This window comes from Ascaphus truei, chromosome 8 (assembly GCF_040206685.1).
Source record: "Ascaphus truei isolate aAscTru1 chromosome 8, aAscTru1.hap1, whole genome shotgun sequence".
Classification (NCBI taxonomy): domain Eukaryota; kingdom Metazoa; phylum Chordata; class Amphibia; order Anura; family Ascaphidae; genus Ascaphus; species Ascaphus truei.
Window position 1 is genome coordinate 20,944,531 of NC_134490.1, and position 22,624 is coordinate 20,967,154.

The following is a 22,624-nucleotide window of genomic DNA, read 5'->3' on the forward strand; positions in this document are numbered from 1 at the left end:
AAATGTATTACACCAGTGACACCCTCCTACCCACCCAATGAGGAGCTGTCCCATCCTAACGCGTTTCGTGGCAGAAATGGGGCATTTTGACAAATCACTGTAGATTTCCGGAAAAAATGCAAATAAATGTTACGTTTTTGCATCACTTTGATGTATTAATAGTGGAAACAAGAAGAATATCTGACACCAGAGCTTTAAGTCAGGAATTTAATGAAATCTGCAAAGAGAAAATTATGTTCCTTTTTTTACATGGGAGAAATTAGCTTGGGTTCTAGGTTTCTCTTTAGATGAGTTAAATAGAAGTAGCCGTGTTAGTCCAGTTGTAATAGTGCAGCAAACATCACACAACATATTGTGAGCCTGCAGTGCCACCAAGTGGGCAGCTGGATGTATTACACATTTTTCTGTAACATTTGTAACACAAAGTTTCAATGATATTGCTGACATGGTCTTACTTTTGTCACAGACAGACACTAGTTCCCTAATTACATACAAAACAGCTTGTCCTAATGAAAAATATGTGTAATAAAATAGGAATGTAAAAAAGCTTTTTAGTCTGCCACAAGGTAGAAGCAATGAATCATTCCTCTCCCAGTAACATTCCCATACATTGCTGAAATAGTTGGATTCTATTTCCAAAGTAGCACCAGCAGTGCATGAAATATTATATAAGGTTGGGGGCTGAGTCTAACCCCGGCAGGTTAATAAGCTGTAAACAATACTGGATATGCCACAGATTTCTGGTTCTTTGAGCAGTGGGTTTACTGGCCTAGATTGGAATAGTTTTCTCGGTGTGCAGATGTATTATAATTATCTATGCCAGGGGCGCGCTGACAGAGGCCCCGCGCTCTCCCCCAAAGCATTTAAATGACAAGCCCCGGAGAGCGCGAGGGCCTCTGTAAGTCCCTTTACCTTGTCTCCGGCGGCTTCACGGCAACGCGGCATCAAATGATGCAGCGGGGGTCACATGATGTCACGGTGACGTTAGAAACGCAGGAGACGAGGTAAGGAGGGGGGTGGCACGAGTGAGCAGGTGGGCGCAGGGGAATACATTTGCGCACCCCTGCTCTATGCAATGAACACAAACATCGTATTCCACTAGTTGAATGGCAATCTCTTTAACAATTCCACCACCTCTGTGCAGTGATACACCCGGAGATCTTACACCTCCGTGCAGTGATACACCCGGAGATCTTACACCTCCGTGCAGTGATACCCCCGGAGATCTTACACATCTGTGCAGTGATACACCCGGAGATCTTACACCTCCGTGCAGTGATACACCCGGAGATCTTACACCTCCGTGCAGTGATACACCCGGAGATCTTACACCTCCGTGCAGTGATACACCCGGAGATCTTACACCTCTGTGCAGTGATACACCCGGAGATCTTACACCTCCGTGCAGTGATACACCAGGAGATCTTACACCTCCGTGCAGTGATACACTCGGAGATCTTACACCTCCGTGCAGTGATACCCCCGGAGATCTTACACCTCTGTGCAGTGATACACCCGGAGATCTTACACCTCTGTGCAGTGATACCCCCGGAGATCTTACACCTCTGTGCAGTGATACACCCGGAGATCTTACACCTCCGTGCAGTGATACCCCCGGAGATCTTACACCTCCGTGCAGTGATACACCCGGAGATCTTACACCTCCGTGCAGTGATACACCAGGTGATTTCTTACACCTCCGTGCAGTGATACACCCGGAGATCTTACACCTCCGTGCAGTGATACACCCGGAGATCTTACACCCCCGTGCAGTGATACACCAGGTTATTTCTTACACCTCCGTGCAGTGATACACCCGGTGATCTTACACCTCCGTGCAGTGATACACCAGGTGATTTCTTACACCTCCGTGCAGTGATACACCCGGAGATCTTACACCTCCGTGCAGTGATACACCCGGAGATCTTACACCCCCGTGCAGTGATACACCAGGTGATTTCTTACACCTCCGTGCAGTGATACACCCGGAGATCTTACACCTCCGTGTAGTGATACACCAGGTGATTTCTTACACCTCCGTGCAGTGATACACCCGGAGATCTTACACCTCCGTGCAGTGATACACCCGGAGATCTTACACCCCCGTGCAGTGATACACCAGGTGATTTCTTACACCTCCGTGCAGTGATACACCCGGAGATCTTACACCTCCGTGTAGTGATACACCAGGTGATTTCTTACACCTCCGTGCAGTGATACACCCGGAGATCTTACACCTCCGTGCAGTGATACACCAGGTGATTTCTTACAACTCCTTGCAGTGATACAGCAGGTGATTTCTTACACCTCCGTGCAGTGATACACACGGAGATCTTACACCTCCGTGCAGTGATACACTAGGTGATATCTTACACCTCTGTGCAGTGATACATCCGGAGATCTTACACCTCCATGCAGTGATACACCAGGAGATCTTACACCTCCGTGCAGTGATACACCAGCAGATCTTAAACCTCCGTGCAGTGATACAGCAGGAGATCTTACACATCCATGCAGTGATACACCTGGAGATCTTACACCTCCGTGCAGTGATACACCCGGAGATCTTACACCTCCGTGCAGTGATACACCAGGAGATTTTACACCTCCATGCAGCGATACACCAAGAGATCTTACACCTCCGTGCAGTGAAACACCCAGAGATCTTACACCTCTGTGCAGTGATACAACCGGAGATCTTACACCTCTGTGCAGTGATACAACCAGAGATCTTACACCTCCGAGCAGTGATACAACCGGAGATCTTACACCTCCGTGCAGTGATACACCAGCAGATCTTAAACCTCCGTGCAGTGATACACCAGGAGATCTTAAACCTCCGTGCAGTGATACACCAGGAGATCTTACACCTCCGTGCAGTGATACACCCGAAGATCTTACACCTGCGTGCAGAGATACACCCGGAGATCTTACACCTCCGTGCAGTGATACACCCAGAGATCTTACACCTCCGTGCAGTGATACCCCCGGAGATCTTACCCGTCCGTGTAGTGGTACACCAGGCGATTTCTTACACCTACGTGCAGTGATACACCTGGAGATCTTACACCTCCGTAAATTGATACACCCGGAGATCTTACACCTCCGTATAGTGATACATCATGAGATCTTACACCTCCGTGCAGTGATACACCAGCAGATCTTACCCCTCCGTGCAGTGATACACCGGAGATCTTACACCTCCATGTAGTGATACACCAGGTGATTTCTTACACCTCCGTGCAGTGATACACCCGGAGATCTTACACCCCCGTGCAGTGATACACCCGGAGATCTTACACCCCCGTGCAGTGATACACCAGGTGATTTCTTACACCTCCGTGCAGTGATACACCCGGAGATCTTACACCTCCGTGTAGTGATACACCAGGTGATTTCTTACACCTCCGTGCAGTGATACACCCGGAGATCTTACACCTCCGTGTAGTGATACACCAGGTGATTTCTTACACCTCCGTGCAGTGATACGCCCGGAGATCTTACACCTCCGTGCAGTGATACACCAGGAGATCTTACACCTCCGTGCAGTGATACACCAGCAGATCTTAAACCTCCGTGCAGTGATACAGCAGGAGATCTTACACCTCCATGCAGTGATACACCTGGAGATCTTACACCTCCGTGCAGTGATACACCCGGAGATCTTACACCTCCGTGCAGTGATACACCAGGAGATTTTACACCTCCATGCAGCGATACACCAAGAGATCTTACACCTCCGTGCAGTGATACACCCAGAGATCTTACACCTCTGTGCAGTGATACAACCAGAGATCTTACACCTCCGTGCAGTGATACACCAGCAGATCTTAAACCTCCGTGCAGTGATACACCAGGAGATCGTAAACCTCCGTGCAGTGATACACCAGGAGATCTTACACCTCCGTGCAGTGATACACCCGGAGATCTTACACCTGCGTGCAGAGATACACCCGGAGATCTTACACCTCCGTGCAGTGATACACACAGAGATCTTACACCTCCGTGCAGTGATACCCCCGGAGATCTTACCCGTCCGTGCAGTGATACACCAGGCGATTTCTTACACCTACGTGCAGTGATACTCCTGGAGATCTTACACCTCCGTAAATTGATACACCCGGAGATCTTACACCTCCGTATAGTGATACACCATGAGATCTTACACCTCCGTGCAGTGATACACCAGCAGATCTTACCCCTCCGTGCAGTGATACACCAGAAGATCTTACACCTTCGTGCAGTGATACACCGGAGATCTTACACCTCTGTGCAGTGATACACCCGGAGATCTTACACCTCCATTCAGTGATACACCAGGAGATCTTATACCTCCATGCAGTGATACACCAGGTTATTTCTTACACCTCCGTGCAGTGATACACCCGGAGATCTTACACCTCCATGCAGTGATACACCAGGTGATTTCTTACACCTCCGTGCAGTGATACACCCGGAGATCTTACACCTCCATGCAGTGATACACCCGGAGATCTTACACCTCCGTGCAGTGATACACCTGGAGATCTTACACCTCCGTGCAGTGATACACCCGGAGATCTTACACCTCCATGCAGTGATACATCAGGAGATCTTACACCTCCATGCAGTGATACACCAGGAGATCTTACACCTCCATGCAGTGATACACCCTGAGATCTTAAACCTCCATGCAGTGATACACCAGGAGATCTTACACCTCCGTGCAGAGATACACCTCCCGGAGATCATACACCTCCGTGCAGTGATACAACCAGAGATCTTACACCTCTGTGCAGTGATACACCAGGCGATTTCTTACACCTCCGTGAAGTGATACCCCCGGAGATCTTACACGTCTGTGCAGTGATACACCAGGCGATTTCTTACACCTACTTGCAGTGATACACCCGGAGATCTTACACCTCTGTATAGTGATACACCCGGAGATCTTACACCTCCGTGCAGTGATACACCTGGAGATCTTACACCTTCGTGCAGTGATACACCCGGAGATCTTACACCTCCGTGCAGTGATACACCAGGTGTTTTCTTACACCTACGTGCAGTGATACACCCGGAGATCTTACACCTCCGTATAGTGAGACATTCGGAGATCTTACACCTCCGTGCAGTGATACACCCAGAGACTTCTTACACCTCTGTACAGTGATACACCCGGAGATCTTACACCTCCGTGCAGTTATACACCAGGAGATCTTACACCTCCGTGCAGTGATACACCATGAGATCTTACACCTCCGTGCAGTGATACACCAGGAGATCTTACACCTCCGTGCAGTAATACACCAGGAGATCTTTCACCTCCATGCAGTAATACACCAGGAGATCTTACACCTCCGTGCAGTGATACACCAGGAGATCTTACACCTCCGTGCAGTAACACACCAGGAGATCTTACACCTCCGTGCAGTAATACACCAGGAGATCTTACACCTCCGTGCAGTGATGCACCCGGAGATCTTACACCTCAGGGCAGCTTTTGTGGTCACCGCTATTCTACTAATACCAGATTGAGACATGCATTTTTTTTAATTTGCTTTAAAATGCTGTACTTAATGTAATGATCAAATGTTATCTTGTGTTTTCTCTCAACAGCTCCTGTTATCAGGCACTCCGTATCTGTTCCCTGTAACAATCCAAACAACTTGTTATCTGCCAGTGTTTTTTTAAAAGAGCAATCATGGCATTCTTTCTATTAAAAGTACCTCCAGAAGCTGGGGGTCTCCGGAGCTAAAATGAATGGGGTCCAGCTCTGGAGACCCCCTGCTTCAATCCTGTATAAAAAAAAAAAGTATAAATAAATAAAAATAATGCATAGATTGCCTCTTTAAGTTTCCGTCTTTGGAATGTAGTCTCACGCCAGACAGCAAAATAAAAGGGGTAACAGTCCTGGACCAGCACCAGCACCACACAGGAAACGCAAACAGACATGGCCAGAACGGTAAATACTGGACAGGTCCAATGCAAACACATACTCCTTCAGAAATTAAAGGTGGTACATATTATAGGTGGCTGAATATGAGCAAGGCCCAAAGAATAATGGGATGCTGGCTACCGCTATATGTAATTCCCCATTATCTCTCAACAGTTCAATATAACGGAAGATCTATTGATGAGCCAGATATACAGCAAACATATAGCGACAGATTTGGCCGTCGGTACACTTGGCTGGTGGGATTATGGGCCAGGTGATGTGCTGTGCATCGCGGTTACAGAGACACCCGCGCTCTTCCCCACAGCAATGAAACGGATTGCCAGGGGAGAGAGCGGGGCGTCTCTAAGAAAGACGCCCTCTTCCATCGACGGTGTGGTTTCGTGGTGACACAGTCACGTGCGATACGTCGCCATACAATGTACTGTCACGACCCTGCGGGAGGAGGGCTGGCAGGTAAGAGAAATGCCCGGGCCACATTTCACTTCAAATCCACCCCCGTTTGTGGGTACAGTAGTATTAGGATTTGCAAAAGAGGGGATTGCCTTGGCATGCTTAACATGCTTTGGCCAAAGAATTTAAATGACCCTCACTTATGAAAGAAAGAAACAGAAAAGTATTTAACTATATAATTTGTCATATAGGATGTAGCACTGAGTTTTTATGTATTTTGTTACATACATTAAGTCAGGGGAGCGCAAACTTTTTAAACTGCGCCCCCTGCCAGGCCTCCTCCGGTCTCGCGCCCCCTCTCCTACCTTCCAGATGCGTCAAATGACGCTCTGGGGTCGCGTGACGTTACGTGACCCGCGGCGTCATTTGGCGACATCACGTCACATGATGTGAAATTGAGTATAACACAATTGTGAGCAGGTGGGTGTAAGCCCCTCTGCCTCCAAATGTGTCCACCAGCGCTCTTACTTATCAGCCTCCTTGTGTATTAATAACACACAAAGGGAGAAAATGAGTTACAAGGGATTTACACAGCAAAACATTCAACAATTGTTACAATCAATTAAAATACTTAGTGTCCAAGAAGTTTGCTTTTTGTGGTCCCAAATACAGAGTCCAAGCCTGATCTCCTATGGGTATGCAGCCTTTTTTCTTCTGGAACCAACCTCGGGACCAGAGAAAGCTATAGACAGGGAAAGAAAAAAGAAAAAAGCGCAAGGCCCATAGGGTAATATTGTCAGATTTATGGAAAATAAAAACGGTTATAAAAACTCACAGAATAAAAATTGGTATAAGCATCTCGGTATAAATAACAACCGCAGGAACAGGGGTGTCTGGACGTTTTTCGCTTCTTCTGCTGCGTTGATGCACGGCCCTCCTCGTTGTCCCGATCAGCAACCGTTCAGCTTCCGCGTCAGATGACTCGCGACGTCGGCGCGTGACGTCGATCTGGGGGTTGGATTATGGGCAGTCACCTGCTTCTTCTCCGAAGACGGAACTCCAGGATCCCTGCTCACTGTGTTCTCTTAGTGCCGAGTGCCAGCCACAGCAGCAACCTTTAGCAATGTCCGCCCTACGCGTTTCAAGGACGCTTGTCCTCTTCCTCAGGGGCACGTTCATTGCTGGTTGCTCAAGTCACGACATTATATAGCAAACATGAATACATTAAACAATTAGTTACTGACATCAATTGATCAATTCTGTACATCGGTGCCCTATTAGTATTAATCTACAGTGTTCTCACGAGTATGTAGCTTGATTAGAAAATATTCTTTAATAGCATAAACATAATTATATATTGAAGAAAGTAAAACCATAATTTTATTGTACCTTTAAAATAATTAATTAAATACTCTGTGAACACTGCAAAGCAATACCATTACATAGTTTTAAAACATTATAAAATAACTAAGTATAGATTAATTTTCCAATTTCATCAATCTGTAATAAAAAATATAAAATTTATTTTATTTTACAAAAAAGCTGCCATATCAATTTCTTCATTTAACCCATTTGGAGACAGGGTGTTAAGCTGATGTATCCAAAAAGTTTCTCGTTGTCTCAGCCTTAGCACCCTGTCTCCTCCATATTCGTTGGGCCCTATGTGTTCTATTCCTGTGATCTTTAATTTGGCTGGATCTTTATTGTGTTTATAAAAGAAATGTCTAGGGACACTATGGGTCATTAACCCTTTAAGAATATTATTTCTATGTTCTAAAAATCGTTCTTTTAGACTTCTTTTGGTTCTGCCTACATATTGTTGACCACATTCGCATTCTAATAAATATACTACAAATGTAGTTTTGCAATTGATAAAATCTTTTATGGGGTATGATTTAACTGAATGTTTTGACTTAATAGACACGGCTCCTTTATTTATATATTTACATGTGATACACCTCCCTCCACAGCAATAGTTACCTATTCTTTTGGATGATACTACCGTTTTATTTACAAGTCTATTTGTTTGCCTTAGTTTAGAGGGGGCTAGAATGTTTTTAATGGTCCGTGCTCTTCTATAAACTACGCGAGGTCTATCAGAAATGATAGGTGCTAACACTGGATCACATTTTAATATATCCCAGTGACGTGTCATTATGTTTTTAATTTTAGTAGCTGCTCCATTATATTGTGTAATAAATAATGCATCCTGAGTGTCCTGACTAGTTTTGTTGTTACCATTTTGTTTAAGTGTGAGTGATCTATCCATGTTTAAGGCTCTCTGATAGGCCCTGTATACATTGTGTTTGTCATGTCCCTTATTTAATAATTTTGTTTTTAATAATTGAGATTGTCTGACAAAATCTTCCTGATGGTTACAATTGCGCCTGATTCTAAGGAATTGACTATAGGCAATATTATTTATCCATCGTGGATGGTGGTTACTGGCAGCATCCAAGAATTTATTGCTGTCAACCTTTTTATAGTGTGTACTAGTAATTATCTCATTGTTATCAGAGCTAGTTAAAACCAAGTCTAAAAATACTCTCATATTATCTCTCATATTAAGGACACCACACACATACTCAATTTAATTAAACAAGTACAATGGCATAAAGATTTTATTTGGGTCACTTGTGATGTGGAATCTTTATATACGAATATATTACACATAGATGGATTGCTAGCATTAGATCATTTTTTAAGAAGGGATGTTTCCATGGCAGTTACCCAAAGAGAGTTCATTTTAGATTGTGTAGGATTTATTTTAAATAGGAACTATTTTAAGTTCCAAGAATCATTTTATCTTCAAACTAAGGGAACAGCAATGGGGACATCATTTGCCCCCAGTTACGCAAACTTGCTGATGGGATACTGGGAGGAGTTATTTATATGGAATAATAACCCCCATTTGGCCAACCTAGTACTTTTTAAACGGTTCATTGATGATATTATAATTATATGGAAGGGCAGTATATTAGAACTAGAAGAGTTTTTAGGATATATTAATTCAAACTGTTTTAATTTAAAATTTACGTCCAGTTTTAGTTCTACAAATATAGTATTTTTAGACTTGGTTTTAACTAGCTCTGATAACAATGAGATAATTACTAGTACACACTATAAAAAGGTTGACAGCAATAAATTCTTGGATGCTGCCAGTAACCACCATCCACGATGGATAAATAATATTGCCTATAGTCAATTCCTTAGAATCAGGCGCAATTGTAACCATCAGGAAGATTTTGTCAGACAATCTCAATTATTAAAAACAAAATTATTAAATAAGGGACATGACAAACACAATGTATACAGGGCCTATCAGAGAGCCTTAAACATGGATAGATCACTCACACTTAAACAAAATGGTAACAACAAAACTAGTCAGGACACTCAGGATGCATTATTTATTACACAATATAATGGAGCAGCTACTAAAATTAAAAACATAATGACACGTCACTGGGATATATTAAAATGTGATCCAGTGTTAGCACCTATCATTTCTGATAGACCTCGCGTAGTTTATAGAAGAGCACGGACCATTAAAAACATTCTAGCCCCCTCTAAACTAAGGCAAACAAATAGACTTGTAAATAAAACGGTAGTATCATCCAAAAGAATAGGTAACTATTGCTGTGGAGGGAGGTGTATCACATGTAAATATATAAATAAAGGAGCCGTGTCTATTAAGTCAAAACATTCAGTTAAATCATACCCCATAAAAGATTTTATCAATTGCAAAACTACATTTGTAGTATATTTATTAGAATGCGAATGTGGTCAACAATATGTAGGCAGAACCAAAAGAAGTCTAAAAGAACGATTTTTAGAACATAGAAATAATATTCTTAAAGGGTTAATGACCCATAGTGTCCCTAGACATTTCTTTTATAAACACAATAAAGATCCAGCCAAATTAAAGATCACAGGAATAGAACACATAGGGCCCAACGAATATGGAGGAGACAGGGTGCTAAGGCTGAGACAACGAGAAACTTTTTGGATACATCAGCTTAACACCCTGTCTCCAAATGGGTTAAATGAAGAAATTGATATGGCAGCTTTTTTGTAAAATAAAATAAATTTTATATTTTTTATTACAGATTGATGAAATTGGAAAATTAATCTATACTTAGTTATTTTATAATGTTTTAAAACTATGTAATGGTATTGCTTTGCAGTGTTCACAGAGTATTTAATTAATTATTTTAAAGGTACAATAAAATTATGGTTTTACTTTCTTCAATATATAATTATGTTTATGCTATTAAAGAATATTTTCTAATCAAGCTACATACTCGTGAGAACACTGTAGATTAATACTAATAGGGCACCGATGTACAGAATTGATCAATTGATGTCAGTAACTAATTGTTTAATGTATTCATGTTTGCTATATAATGTCGTGACTTGAGCAACCAGCAATGAACGTGCCCCTGAGGAAGAGGACAAGCGTCCTTGAAACGCGTAGGGCGGACATTGCTAAAGGTTGCTGCTGTGGCTGGCACTCGGCACTAAGAGAACACAGTGAGCAGGGATCCTGGAGTTCCGTCTTCGGAGAAGAAGCAGGTGACTGCCCATAATCCAACCCCCCGATCGACGTCACGCGCCGACGTCGCGAGTCATCTGACGCGGAAGCTGAACGGTTGCTGATCGGGACAACGAGGAGGGCCGTGCATCAACGCAGCAGAAGAAGCGAAAAACGTCCAGACACCCCTGTTCCTGCGGTTGTTATTTATACCGAGATGCTTATACCAATTTTTATTCTGTGAGTTTTTATAACCGTTTTTATTTTCCATAAATCTGACAATATTACCCTATGGGCCTTGCGCTTTTTTCTTTTTTCTTTCACGTCACATGACCCTGCGGCATCATTTCACGCCGCTTTGCCATGGAGACGCGTCTGATTCCAGGTAACTTTCCTTGTTACAGGGGCCTCACGCGACGGGGCCTCACGCAACCCCCCGGCATTAAATTAAATGCCTGCGGGAAGACCGCGGGGGGCCTCTGCAACCGCCCGCGCCCCCCCAGACAAATCTCCCGCCCCCCAGTTTGCGCACTGCTACATTAAGTGACAATCCCAGCTCCATATGGCTTATATACAGTGGCTTAGCTAGATATGCGCGGGCCCCCAGGCAAAAAAAGTCAGGGCCCCAATAATATTAATACTGACTGCAATTTATTTCTCCCTCCCCCATCCTCTCCCTGATCCTCGCTGTCATCATCTCTCCCCCTCATCCTCATCATCTCTCCCCCTCAATCATATCTCCCTCTCCTCATCTCTCCCCCTCATCCACTTCATCATCTCTCCCACCCCTCTCATCATCTCCCCCCCTACCATCATCATCACCTCTCCCCCCCACCATCACCTCTCCCCTCCACCTCTCCCTCTCCCCCCACCATCATCACCTCTCCTCCACTCACCATCACCTCTGGTGGGAGAGAGAGAGAGTGGGCCCCCCAAGAGCACGGGCTCTGGGTTATCTACACGCACAGATATAGCTACACACACAGCTATAGACACACACACACATGCACACCACATCACATGTAACAGCCGGCACTCCACTGGTACGTCCATGCAGGTAGGTGCTTGTCCCATAAATAGTAAATGAACACACAATTCCATTTTCACACGAAATCAGAGGACAGCACGCAGGTAAGTCAGGTAAACAGGTTTGTATTGTGAACAAAATACGACACTGCTGATCCTGTGGCATTATGCAATCAGGGCTATAGGAGATTCCAGATCCCTTTGGCGATCCAGTTCCACAGTGTGGAGAAATGCTTGAATCAACCTACCTGCTGTAAGTGCATCTCTTACCTTCCATCTGAGGATCTTTATTAAGACATACTACTCTATGTTCTTTTTTCTTTCCCCCCACACACATTTTTTTTCTACCCTTATCTCTGCGCCTAGGTCATCTTCAGCATCCATTTCTTCTCGGCATCTGTGGGGTCAAAGACCTAACTGGCAGCATTGGAATAGGGATTATTCACTCTGGTAGCACCTCCTCCAAGCTGTTTATTTATGTTACTGATTATTATTTAATTGTATAAAACTTAACAGTGGTGTTTTTTATTGATATAATCATACAACAAGGAACAGTAGGCACTCCGTCAGGATAGTCAATGAAGTGGGTGCAAATCCTATATAGTATAATAGGCAATACGATACCGTGGTGAGACGAAGTCAAAGGCAGCACTCCAATTGGTGGTCAAAAAATATATTGTAGTTAACAAGACACCATACCGACGTTTCGGTCCGCAAGCGTCGGTATGGTGTCTTGTTAACTAGAATATATTTTTTGACCACCAATTGGAGTGCTGCCTTTGATTTCGTCTCACCACGAAAATATATATATATATGCTGTGTTTGGGGTGTGAGCTTGCGGGGGTTGTGTGCGTTTCCTCATGCAGCCCCTACTTCTACATTATTATCTGTCTGGACTATGCCCTCCATTGGGCTCTCCTGCCTAATACCATCATGTTAAAGCTGCAGTTCAGTCTTTTTTTTTTTTTTTTTTTTTTTACTTCAATAGTTTTATGTGTGCAATCTCTAATTACCTAAAGAACTGTATAGCTGCCAGTCAATTCGTTCTCCATGTATTGATAGGTCGAAATTTGGTGACATAATTAGTGAAGGGATCTGTTTATATTCTGCTTGTCTGTCAGTGGAAGCTCATGAATATTCATGAGCATTCCTGCACTGACATGTGCTAGAGGGAGGGCAGGGCTGACAAAGGGGTGTGCCAGGGCTTGTGACAGGACATGAAGGGGCAGTGCCTTAGCAAATGGCTGTTAAAATAGAATACAAGAAAATTGGTCTTTAAAAGTTGTTTTTTTTTAAACAGAAAATGCTAAAAGTATTTTTTCTTACTACAGAACTGATTTATTAAAAAAAAACACACATGCAGGATATAGACTGAACTGCAGCTTTAAGCAATTTTCAATAGGCAATAATGAATGTACTGTAGGTTTGTTGTTAGTTAATATGAGAAGTACTCTTTCAGTTACATTTTCCAATATATTTAGTCTTCATCCACATACACATGTATATATATGTGTATATATATGCCTATAGAAAGCACATCTGCTATTTCAGGTGTCATCACCATGGAAAACAAACCAAGTAAAAAATAATAGTTGTGGATAATTGGCTCAGCTAATCGATTCAGATCATGTTGACCGTGCTCTAAAAAGACCCATTAGAATACATGGCTCAGTTGCATCATGGCCTGTTACATAAAGCCCCTACCAGCTGGAAATTGGCTTGAGAATCAGTATTAAAGGTCAAATTAAATTGGAGGCAGCCATACTGTATATAACATTAAAGGCAAAATTACAGTCTCTGCAACTATGATGGCAATCATATTTCAAGTGACTTAAGAGATACCATCAAAAGAATCTACAGAAATACTTGAGGGAAATAATTGAACTATATGCACGTTCAGTGTATATTCCATTCAACATGTTAAAAACCCATACGTCACATAAATGCATGCTTTATACCACTGTTTTTCAACAGGGGTTCATAGGAATCCCTGGCTTCCCTGGGCATCCCTAAAATGTTCCCTGCAATTTTCAGGTCATTTGAAAATTGTACCAAATACAAAATAATTTACATTGCATCTGATCTCAGACTCGATATTAGAGAGGGTTTAGGTTTCTTACAGTGCATCTGATCTAAGACTCGCTATTAGAGAGGGTTGGGGTTCCTTACAATGCATCTGATCTCAGACGCACTGAGAGAGGGTTGCGATTCCTTACAATGCATCTGATCTCCGACGCGCTATATTACAGAGGGTTGGGGTCCCATAGCATGTCACAATATAATTATATGGTTCCTTAACCATAGAAAGACTGGAAACCACTGTTTTGTACAATATGAAGTAGGCACAATTCAGCTTGCTTGACTGCTTGTTTCCTGTTAACTTTGAGATGTGATACTCTGTTGCATATGATCTACAAGGAACGAAAGAGAGCCAAGTAAGGAACTATGTACTAAAGCAAATAAAGCTTCATTGTGTCCCATGACTATACCAAAGCTTTTAACCAAATGACTAGTCTGCAGCTGACTGTGATCAGACCGCTGGTACCTGCCGATAGGGAGATAAGCTTGATTATCATTGGGAGGAGAGCTTCACTTAGCAGAGAGGTAAGCTAAAAGATATAAATGACACTGGCTCTCTTTTGACACATTTGCTTAAGCAGATAAGGTCCAGCGGAGCCTTGAAAGATGTGGTCTGTATTACTTTTTTGTGTTTTTGGATCTGTGACAGGGTATAGGAACAAGGCTTGTAATACTAAAAAGGGAACTGCAGCTTCCTACAGCAGCAGTTAATATTCCTGATGAAAAAGACACCTACCATACAACTCATGGGCGCCACAATTTCAGCGTCCCATCCATTCTGCTCAATTGACCAAAATAGGAGATGCTGCTCTGCGGCTAATGTATCCTACTGCACATTAGCACATGCCTGAGCCAGGACAAAATGTGCTTATTTGCAGAGTTTTACATCTTGGAAACTGTAATAAGAACGAAAGGTGTTTTTTTTTTTTCTTTTTACCAAATGGAAAGAATTGTTAAGAAACAAAAGTGCACAGCACGTCCGATCTTCCCGGCACACTGTGGAACTCCCATTTAATCCGTCATATAGCACTTTTATTTAAAGAAAATGTGCTAGCAATTTTAACAATTTCAGTGAAAACTGAAATTCTTGCGAAGTAACAAAGGTTTTATTCTAAAATTGAACATACATGAAAAAGACTTGTAGGTGTTGTGCTACAATTATTAAAATTAAATGTGGTCACTTTAAGGGGCAATCCCTCTTTAGAACAAAGTGTATTAATAGCAGAGGCTTCTTTCAGGGGTTAAATCCAGGCATTTAATGCCTTTATTTTAATTTATTTTTTTAACCAAAATCCGGCACCTATACTGTAGGTATTTTTAAATCATTTTTCAAAGTTAGTTGGTGTAACCCTGCTTCCCCCCTTCCCCCAGACTCTACGGTGGTGTCTAGGGTGCATGAGGGCAGATTACATGCGGTGTGGTGCGTACCTGTGAGGAACAGGAGGGCCTGAGCTTCCCGCGATGTTGTGGGGGAGCCAGGACCGGGCTTCTGGGGTGGTAGCCTCCATGATCTCTTAGTGGTGCAGCGCCTCCATCTTCTATACTCCCAGGAATATGGGACAGGACCGGTATAGAAGAACCCCTTGGGTCCCAGGGTAGTACTTTCCAAGTCACACACAGTCTTTACGGATGAAGAATAGTCTCTTTATTTGACAAAGCAACAATATCCCAACGATAAGGGCTTCCAACAGCCGCAACACAATAGCCAGGACGAGTTATACACCGCTCGCCTTCGCCCAGATAATTCCTCCTGTCCTTCCCTCCAAGTCACTCTTCCGGCAGGATGGTCTGAGCTAGGGCTTCAATACCCCGTGTCCCACCCCCGAGGATAGCCTCGCGGTGGGTCTTGGATTCTCCCCATCACCCCTGGCAGTGGGGTGAGGGCATTGGTCCACCAAGTCTATAATTCTATCAGCTCTACTAAAGGACGCTGATTCTTTCCGCTCTGCTTTCGCTGCACTCTGTGCAGGGGAAACTGTAGGCCCCTCCTAATCCTCGGACCAATCCGCAGGATTTCTTGACTCATCGCCTGTTAGCGGCACTGCATACTCCCGGCATAACTAACCGGCAACTCCAGACTCTGACTAATCTCGAACGAAGAACTACTACTCACCGGAGTTGGCTGCTAAATATAGAGCTAGCCCCGCCCCTCGTGATGTCAACAGGACCTCCCCTCGTGCTCACGCCTGCAGCAGAGTCCAGGCCTGCGTCTATCATTCAGGATAGGGCTATTAAGGGAGAAAACCCAGGATGATTACTGGTGCCTGATCTTAACAGGACTTACCACAGCAGAAGGAAGATAGGTATAGCCTGTGCTGTTTACAGGGGGCTACATTGGTAAACATGGTGATCTGAGACTTGGGAGGAGTTTTCATTTCCTCCGAGTGATCCCTTCTATTTGATATCACTTCGGTGTTCAACAAGAGTTTGCACACGCAAATCTTCTCTTTTCCCCCTCCCCTTATATTAACATATATTCCAGCCTTCTAGCCATCAACAACCATGTAATATCATTAAGGAGGATATTACTCTGACAAATCCCACTGACATTGCAAATGCATTCAATGATTACTTTGTGGGGTGTGCTACTAACTTATTAGCGAAACGCAACCAGAACTACAAACATGAACCTCATCCTGGGAGAACCCCTATTGCCCCACCCTCTCCCAACACTGCCCACGATTTTCAATTTGCCCCAGTATCATAAGAGGAGATTACATAAGCTCTCCTCAAATTAAAACTAAGCAGCCAATGTGGACCTGATTTACTGCAATCCAAGTTCCTAAGACGTGGTGCCCCAGCCATTGCCAAACCGCTTGCTTCCCTAATCAACTCTATCCTGTCTGCAGGCCATATCCCTAAGACCTGGAAAACTACCAGAGTTGTCCCAATTTTCAAAAGTGGGGACAAAAACACCGTCTCAAACTACAGGCCAATCTCTCTTCTCCCAATTATCCAAAGTCATGGAAAAATGTATTCACTCCCAATTAAGCGATTACAATACAAAGACAAATTTTCCTAGCCAATTCCAATCTGGCTTGCGCCCCAAACACTCCACGGTAACTACCCTGCTAAAAGTTTGCAATGAGATCCAGTGTGGAATGGAACTGGGGCAACTCACTGGTGCAGTATTCCTAGATTTTGCAAAGGCTTTTGATACAGTTGATCATGCTATCCTGCTTAAACTCCAGAGCTCTGGAATAGGGAAGCATGCTTTAAACTGGTTTCAGTCCTACCTATCAGGAAGATCCCAACATGTGTCTAACTAGGGCACTAACTCCAACCCCTTGGATATCACCTGCGGTGTCCTGCAAGGCTCTGTTCTCCCTTCTCAGTGTTCATCAATGATCTTCTTAAGGCTTTGGTCCCGCTGTGTCCGGCGGCCGCTACTCACCATCTGATGGTGTCCTCCCGAGCAGGTCCCAGTCCCTCCTCCCTGCACGGCTCACTACACTCTGTGACGCGTCAGCCGCCAGGGGATGCAAGAGAATTGTAATCCCAAGCGGTGACGCGTCACGTGCTGTGGCTGTGAGCCAATGAGGAGAGGAGGCTTCGGGGAGGCGGGGAAAGCATCTGCAGCACTAAGGGAGCCCCCCTGCTCCCTCCCACAGTCTCTCTCCTCATAGTCTGTGTCAGCAGATGCACGGAGGAGGGGAGGCTTCGGGGAGCAGGGAGGCTTCGGGTAACGGGGGACATTAGGTTTGGCCACAAAGACTGGGGGGTCACAAAGTGGATAGTTCAACTGCGGAGCCCACTCCTGTTCACTTTAGAGGCGGGGGAGCGGGGAGGGAATCCCTGGCACACAGTGTGATGGCCCCCCCCCCGACGTCATTGCCGCGCCCACCCGACCCGTTTTGGCCACGCCCCCCGCTCCAGCTCCCTACAGACCGCAGATAGCGGTCAAGTGCCTCTCCACGCGCCGCCTGTCTACAGTGCGGGCGCGTGGTCTGAGGCAGCGGGGCCTTAGCCTTAAGCTTGTAGAGGAGCTTCATACACATGTATGCAGATGACACAATCTTATATGCACACAGCCCTAGCCTCTCCGACCTTGGACACGTACTTCAATCTGACTTTTTGAGATGTGAACATTGGATTTCCCAAGACAAACTGTTTTTAAACACTGACAAGACTGTAACTGGTATTTGGAACCAAGGCTACATTTCTAAAACTTCCAATGCATGAGCTCCAGATCAGAACCAACTCTAATACCATCCTTGCCCCCTGTTACTAGTTTCAAATATTTGGGCATATGATTTTACTCTCATTTAACATTTGGGATGCACAGTGACACCCTGACATCCAAAACATATGCCAAACTAGGTGTAATTATAGGAAAAAATCCTCCCTAAGTCTGCTGGTCAGAAAGCATATTGCACAGCAGATGCTAATGCCAATTATTAACTATGGGGAAATAGTATATGGCTCGGCACCCCAAACCCACCTTAGCAAACTAGACACCCACTACAATTCAATGACGCTTTGTCCTCCAATGCAACTACAACACACATCACTGCGAAATGCTCAAAGAACTAGATTGGTCATCACTTGAGTCTAGGCGCAAAGTTCACCTTTCCTATCTTGCCTTCAAATACTTTCTGAACAAGCTCCTCACCCCTACCACATTCAGCACTTATCTGAGATCAGACTCCAAAAGACTGTTAACGGCCCCAAAGGTTCAGCAAAGTATCCGGCCGCTCCTCCTTCTCTTACCGTTCACCCCAAAACTGGAACAATCTACCGGAGACTCTCACAGCCGCCGCCAATCTAAATTCTTTCAAAACTAAAGCTGTCTCACATTTTAATCTGGTCTGTAACTGTTACATACGCCCATAATATATATTATCTTTAACTGTGCATGCAATGTCTTGTGTATAATGCATAACCCTGTTCACTTAATGTAACTATGTATTTGTTGTAACCATGTATTTGTCATCATAACTCTATGCCCAGGACATACTTGAAACAGGAGGTAACTCTCAATGTATTACTTCCTGGTAAAACATTTTAGAAAAAAATAAATACATCTTTATTGTCTCTCTGATAAGGACAGGGCGGGCGAAGGGTAAAGAAAACACTCGATTGACAAACACTCCTCCAGACTGTTAAATTATTTACAAAAGTTTGTTTTTAGTCCGGCTAAGTCGTACTGAATCTTTAATGGGCATCACACCTGCACCAACCCAATAAGGCCACCACAATTCTAGATGAACAAACAAATTGGAAGGTTTGTGAGCACTTGCTAATAAACAAAATGGAATAGGATACAGAATTTAACCTGTTGATGCGTGTTTGAAGGTTGTTTTCAATGCAAGTTAGAACACTGATTCCTGCTTTCAGATTGATTCTTTCAGTGCCAACTGTAATCCATTGCAGACCTCACTGGTGCTGTAGGTGTAAAGCGATTTCATCTCATTCTGTACCTAATACGATGCCAGCTTTCTCTTCATTTGCTTGGAACAGCTGTCAGTAACCACAGGCTGCCATTCATGAACCTACACTGGTAGTTTTTATTGGATGTCTTCAGCCTGGATCGTTCCAGGCCACCTGCTTTCTTTTCACATTACACTCCTAATGCAAGATATGGGAGAGCTTTCATTGTCAGTCTGGAAATATGAGTCATACTGAATATTTTCAACAGGTGCTTCTATATTATGTACCCTAGGGTCTGATTTTCAATGGTGCCAACACACTGCTTCACTAATGAGGATAGGATTATGTTACCAATGTATAATGTAAAGTTGCTTAGTCGCCAAGTTATTTTTACTTGTATATTTGGGAACATCAGTTGATACTTCAACAAATTCCACCTTCTCAGAAACTATAAAGGGAGATGTCAAGTAAGTGGGACGTGATTTACAGAATCACATGGTCAAACTCCTGATGTACTAAGTCACAAAATAAAATTTACAGCAACAGCTTCATGCTTTACTTTCCCAATAACCACCATAATAAAATAACCCAGCAGAATAAATCCATTTAAATCCATGTACACACACAAAATAAAGTTCAAAGGACAGGCACTTCCCAATCTGTAGAAAATGTATTATATTCCAGGGAATACTTGTGGAGGGAGGGGGGGGGGGCGTTGTGGAGGGAGGAAGGTGTTGTGGAGGGAGGGGGGGTGCGTTGTGGAGGGAGGGGGGTTCTTGTGGAGGAAGGGGGGTTCTTGTGGAGGAAGGGGGGTCGTTGTGGAGGGAGGGGGGGACGTTGTGGCGAAGGGGGAGTCCTTGTGGAGGTAGAGGGGGGCGGTCGTTGTGGAGGGAGGGGGGAACATTGTGGAGAAAGGGGGGGATGTTGTGGAGGGAGGGGGGGTTGTTGTGGAGGGAGGGGGGGTCCTTGTGGAGGGATGGGGGAGAATGTTGTGGAGGGAGGGATGAATCTATTTCATATTTATTGTCTTTTGGTTCACGTGATACACACAGGTGCTGTTCACTTTAATGCTTGTCAAAATTGTTAATGAATCAAGGTCTTGTGTTGGTCTTGGGAAAGAGACCAGCAGAATCAGGAAATCCACACCTTACCTAATAATTGGCACTTACACTGTATTTCTCAACATTAACGCAGGCACCTTGTGACTGCAAGCTGGTGTTTTAAGGGGAAAAAGTAACACTTCACAACGGTCCTCAGAGAGACCAAACATTGATATCTACAACATATGGAGCAATAAAGTCAAATCTGGAAAACTTCTGCTTGCCTTGAAACCTTTCTTATTCTATTTCGTAACCAGGAATAGTTTGTTTCTTTCAGATTTTGATGTCCTTTGTAATATATATATATATATATATATATATATATATATATATATATATATATATATATATAAAAATTCCAACACAGGTATTAGTTTGCAACTCATTTATATTTGGTGGAGCCACACGGTGGGATTACTGTTGAAAACAGGACTACTCACCTGTCTGTAGGTGCTTATCATGATCTCTCGCAAGTGATAATGCATGGGAGTCATGGTCTCACTAACGATGTCAAGAGCCATGTCTACTTCTTTCTTCATTTTGTGCCCATCTGGCAATAGCTGAACAATCTTCATCACAACCTAACAAACCGAGTAGACAAACAATTAAATGCATTGCTAAAGCAAGTTTGCCTCCTTTCTGCTAAGTGGACACCATAACCTCACAGGTCCTTCCTAATGAGCTTCTGAGGGGTATTTGGCCAAACAACCAAAAGGATTTCCCAGGAGGAGTGGGGATGTGTTCTGCGGGGTTATTTTGTTCACTGCTTTACCCAGCACACTTGATAGTTAACGAAACCAAAGCCCCAGAATTGTACCTCTTTGTAGTTGTTGTCACTGCGGCCCCATTATATTTGCGGTGTATCAAGCAATACATGCAGCAGAATTAGGTAATAGTGTCGTTGCAGTAGTGTTAAAACCGGAATAAGCGCGTGACAGAACATTTTTAAAGGAAGTATCACACAACTACAAAATACAATTTAGAATGAAAATGATACGGCTACAATTAATGTTAAAGAATTACTCAGCACATCTAAACAGCAACGTTCTGCAGTAAACACTAATGGAACGTATAAGTATACGCTAAAGACTGTATATATATATATATACACACATCGTATTGCTGAGTGGTCAATAGAATAGTAATAGCTACAGTGAGTTCATGAATAGGGCCCAGCTATGCCTTTAGGGCAAAGGTTGTTGGTGAACATAATTTTCCCTGAATGGACCAGAAAAACACAACGTGTGTGTTTTGCTTCCACTTCCTGTGTTGGGTCTGTGGGAGGTCTGATTGCGGCAGGCCGCAAGGCTCCGATGGGCAGCGTTCTGGAGCAGCAAATAGCAGCTGGCAGCCAATCAAGTGAACTCCTGTGAGATGGCTTTGTAAGATGTGGATTATTCCCTGCTGCAGGCTGGCAAGGAAATCCTCAACCACAGGTTCTCCACCAAGTCTGTGGCATTAAACAAAGTCTGGCAGCAAAAAGCAACTTTGTTAAAGGTGTACTGTATTCACTTTTGAGTAACAAATATCAAAATCCTCACTTGCTTGTGAGACCTTATGGCCAAATTTATTTTTGTCACTTTCAGAGTAGATAGTTATACATTGTTATGAACAGCAACATTCTTGGTGGTCTGTTGACTTTATTTTAATATAAATATATATATATATTTATATATATACATGCAAATGAGCATGAATATATTGTATATATATATATATATATATATATAATCAAAAAATAAATAGATGATACCGTTCTGTGGCTAACGAAATGCTTTTATTTGTGCGAGCTTTCGAGATACACTGATCTCTTCTTCCGGCGATGTTACAATGAATGAAGCAAGGATAACTTAAAAACAGTGTCTCTTGGAATGTTATCTGTGCTTGTCCTTCCCCCGGTGTGGATGTGTTTTATGGCTAGAGGTGTCAAAGGGTAACTGAAAGCAAGTGAAGAAAGAGTGTGTATGTGTATCAGTGTGAATAAAAATTAATGGAGAGCCCACAGTATATACAGTGCTCTACACAAGGTGTGTGTGGAGTGAGAGGGATATAAATGGTGTGGGTGGGTGTGGAAATGTGAGAGTTTGTAGCACAACTAAAAGTGTGTGTGGATACTATGTGGTCCCTATTGGTGTATATGGATGGAAAAATAAGGAGTATTAGTATGTGTGAGAGACAGCTGTGTGTGCA

At 43.6% G+C, this 22,624-nt stretch overlaps 1 protein-coding gene across 2 annotated transcripts in view; it reads right to left on the reverse strand.

Annotated features, from left to right (window-relative positions):
- Nucleotides 1-19,000: 19,000 nt before the first annotated feature.
- The window catches only part of PALD1 (phosphatase domain containing paladin 1), a 128,584-nt gene continuing 124,960 nt past the window's right edge, over nucleotides 19,001-22,624 (reverse strand). For both annotated transcript variants that reach the window (XM_075610752.1, XM_075610753.1), the window contains 2 exons: nucleotides 20,875-21,015; nucleotides 19,001-19,532 (listed from right to left, as the gene is read on the reverse strand). In XM_075610752.1, coding sequence (XP_075466867.1) covers nucleotides 19,485-19,532; nucleotides 20,875-21,015 — 189 coding nt within the window. In that variant the 3' untranslated portion in view covers nucleotides 19,001-19,484. The remainder of the gene's footprint in view (nucleotides 19,533-20,874; nucleotides 21,016-22,624) is intronic.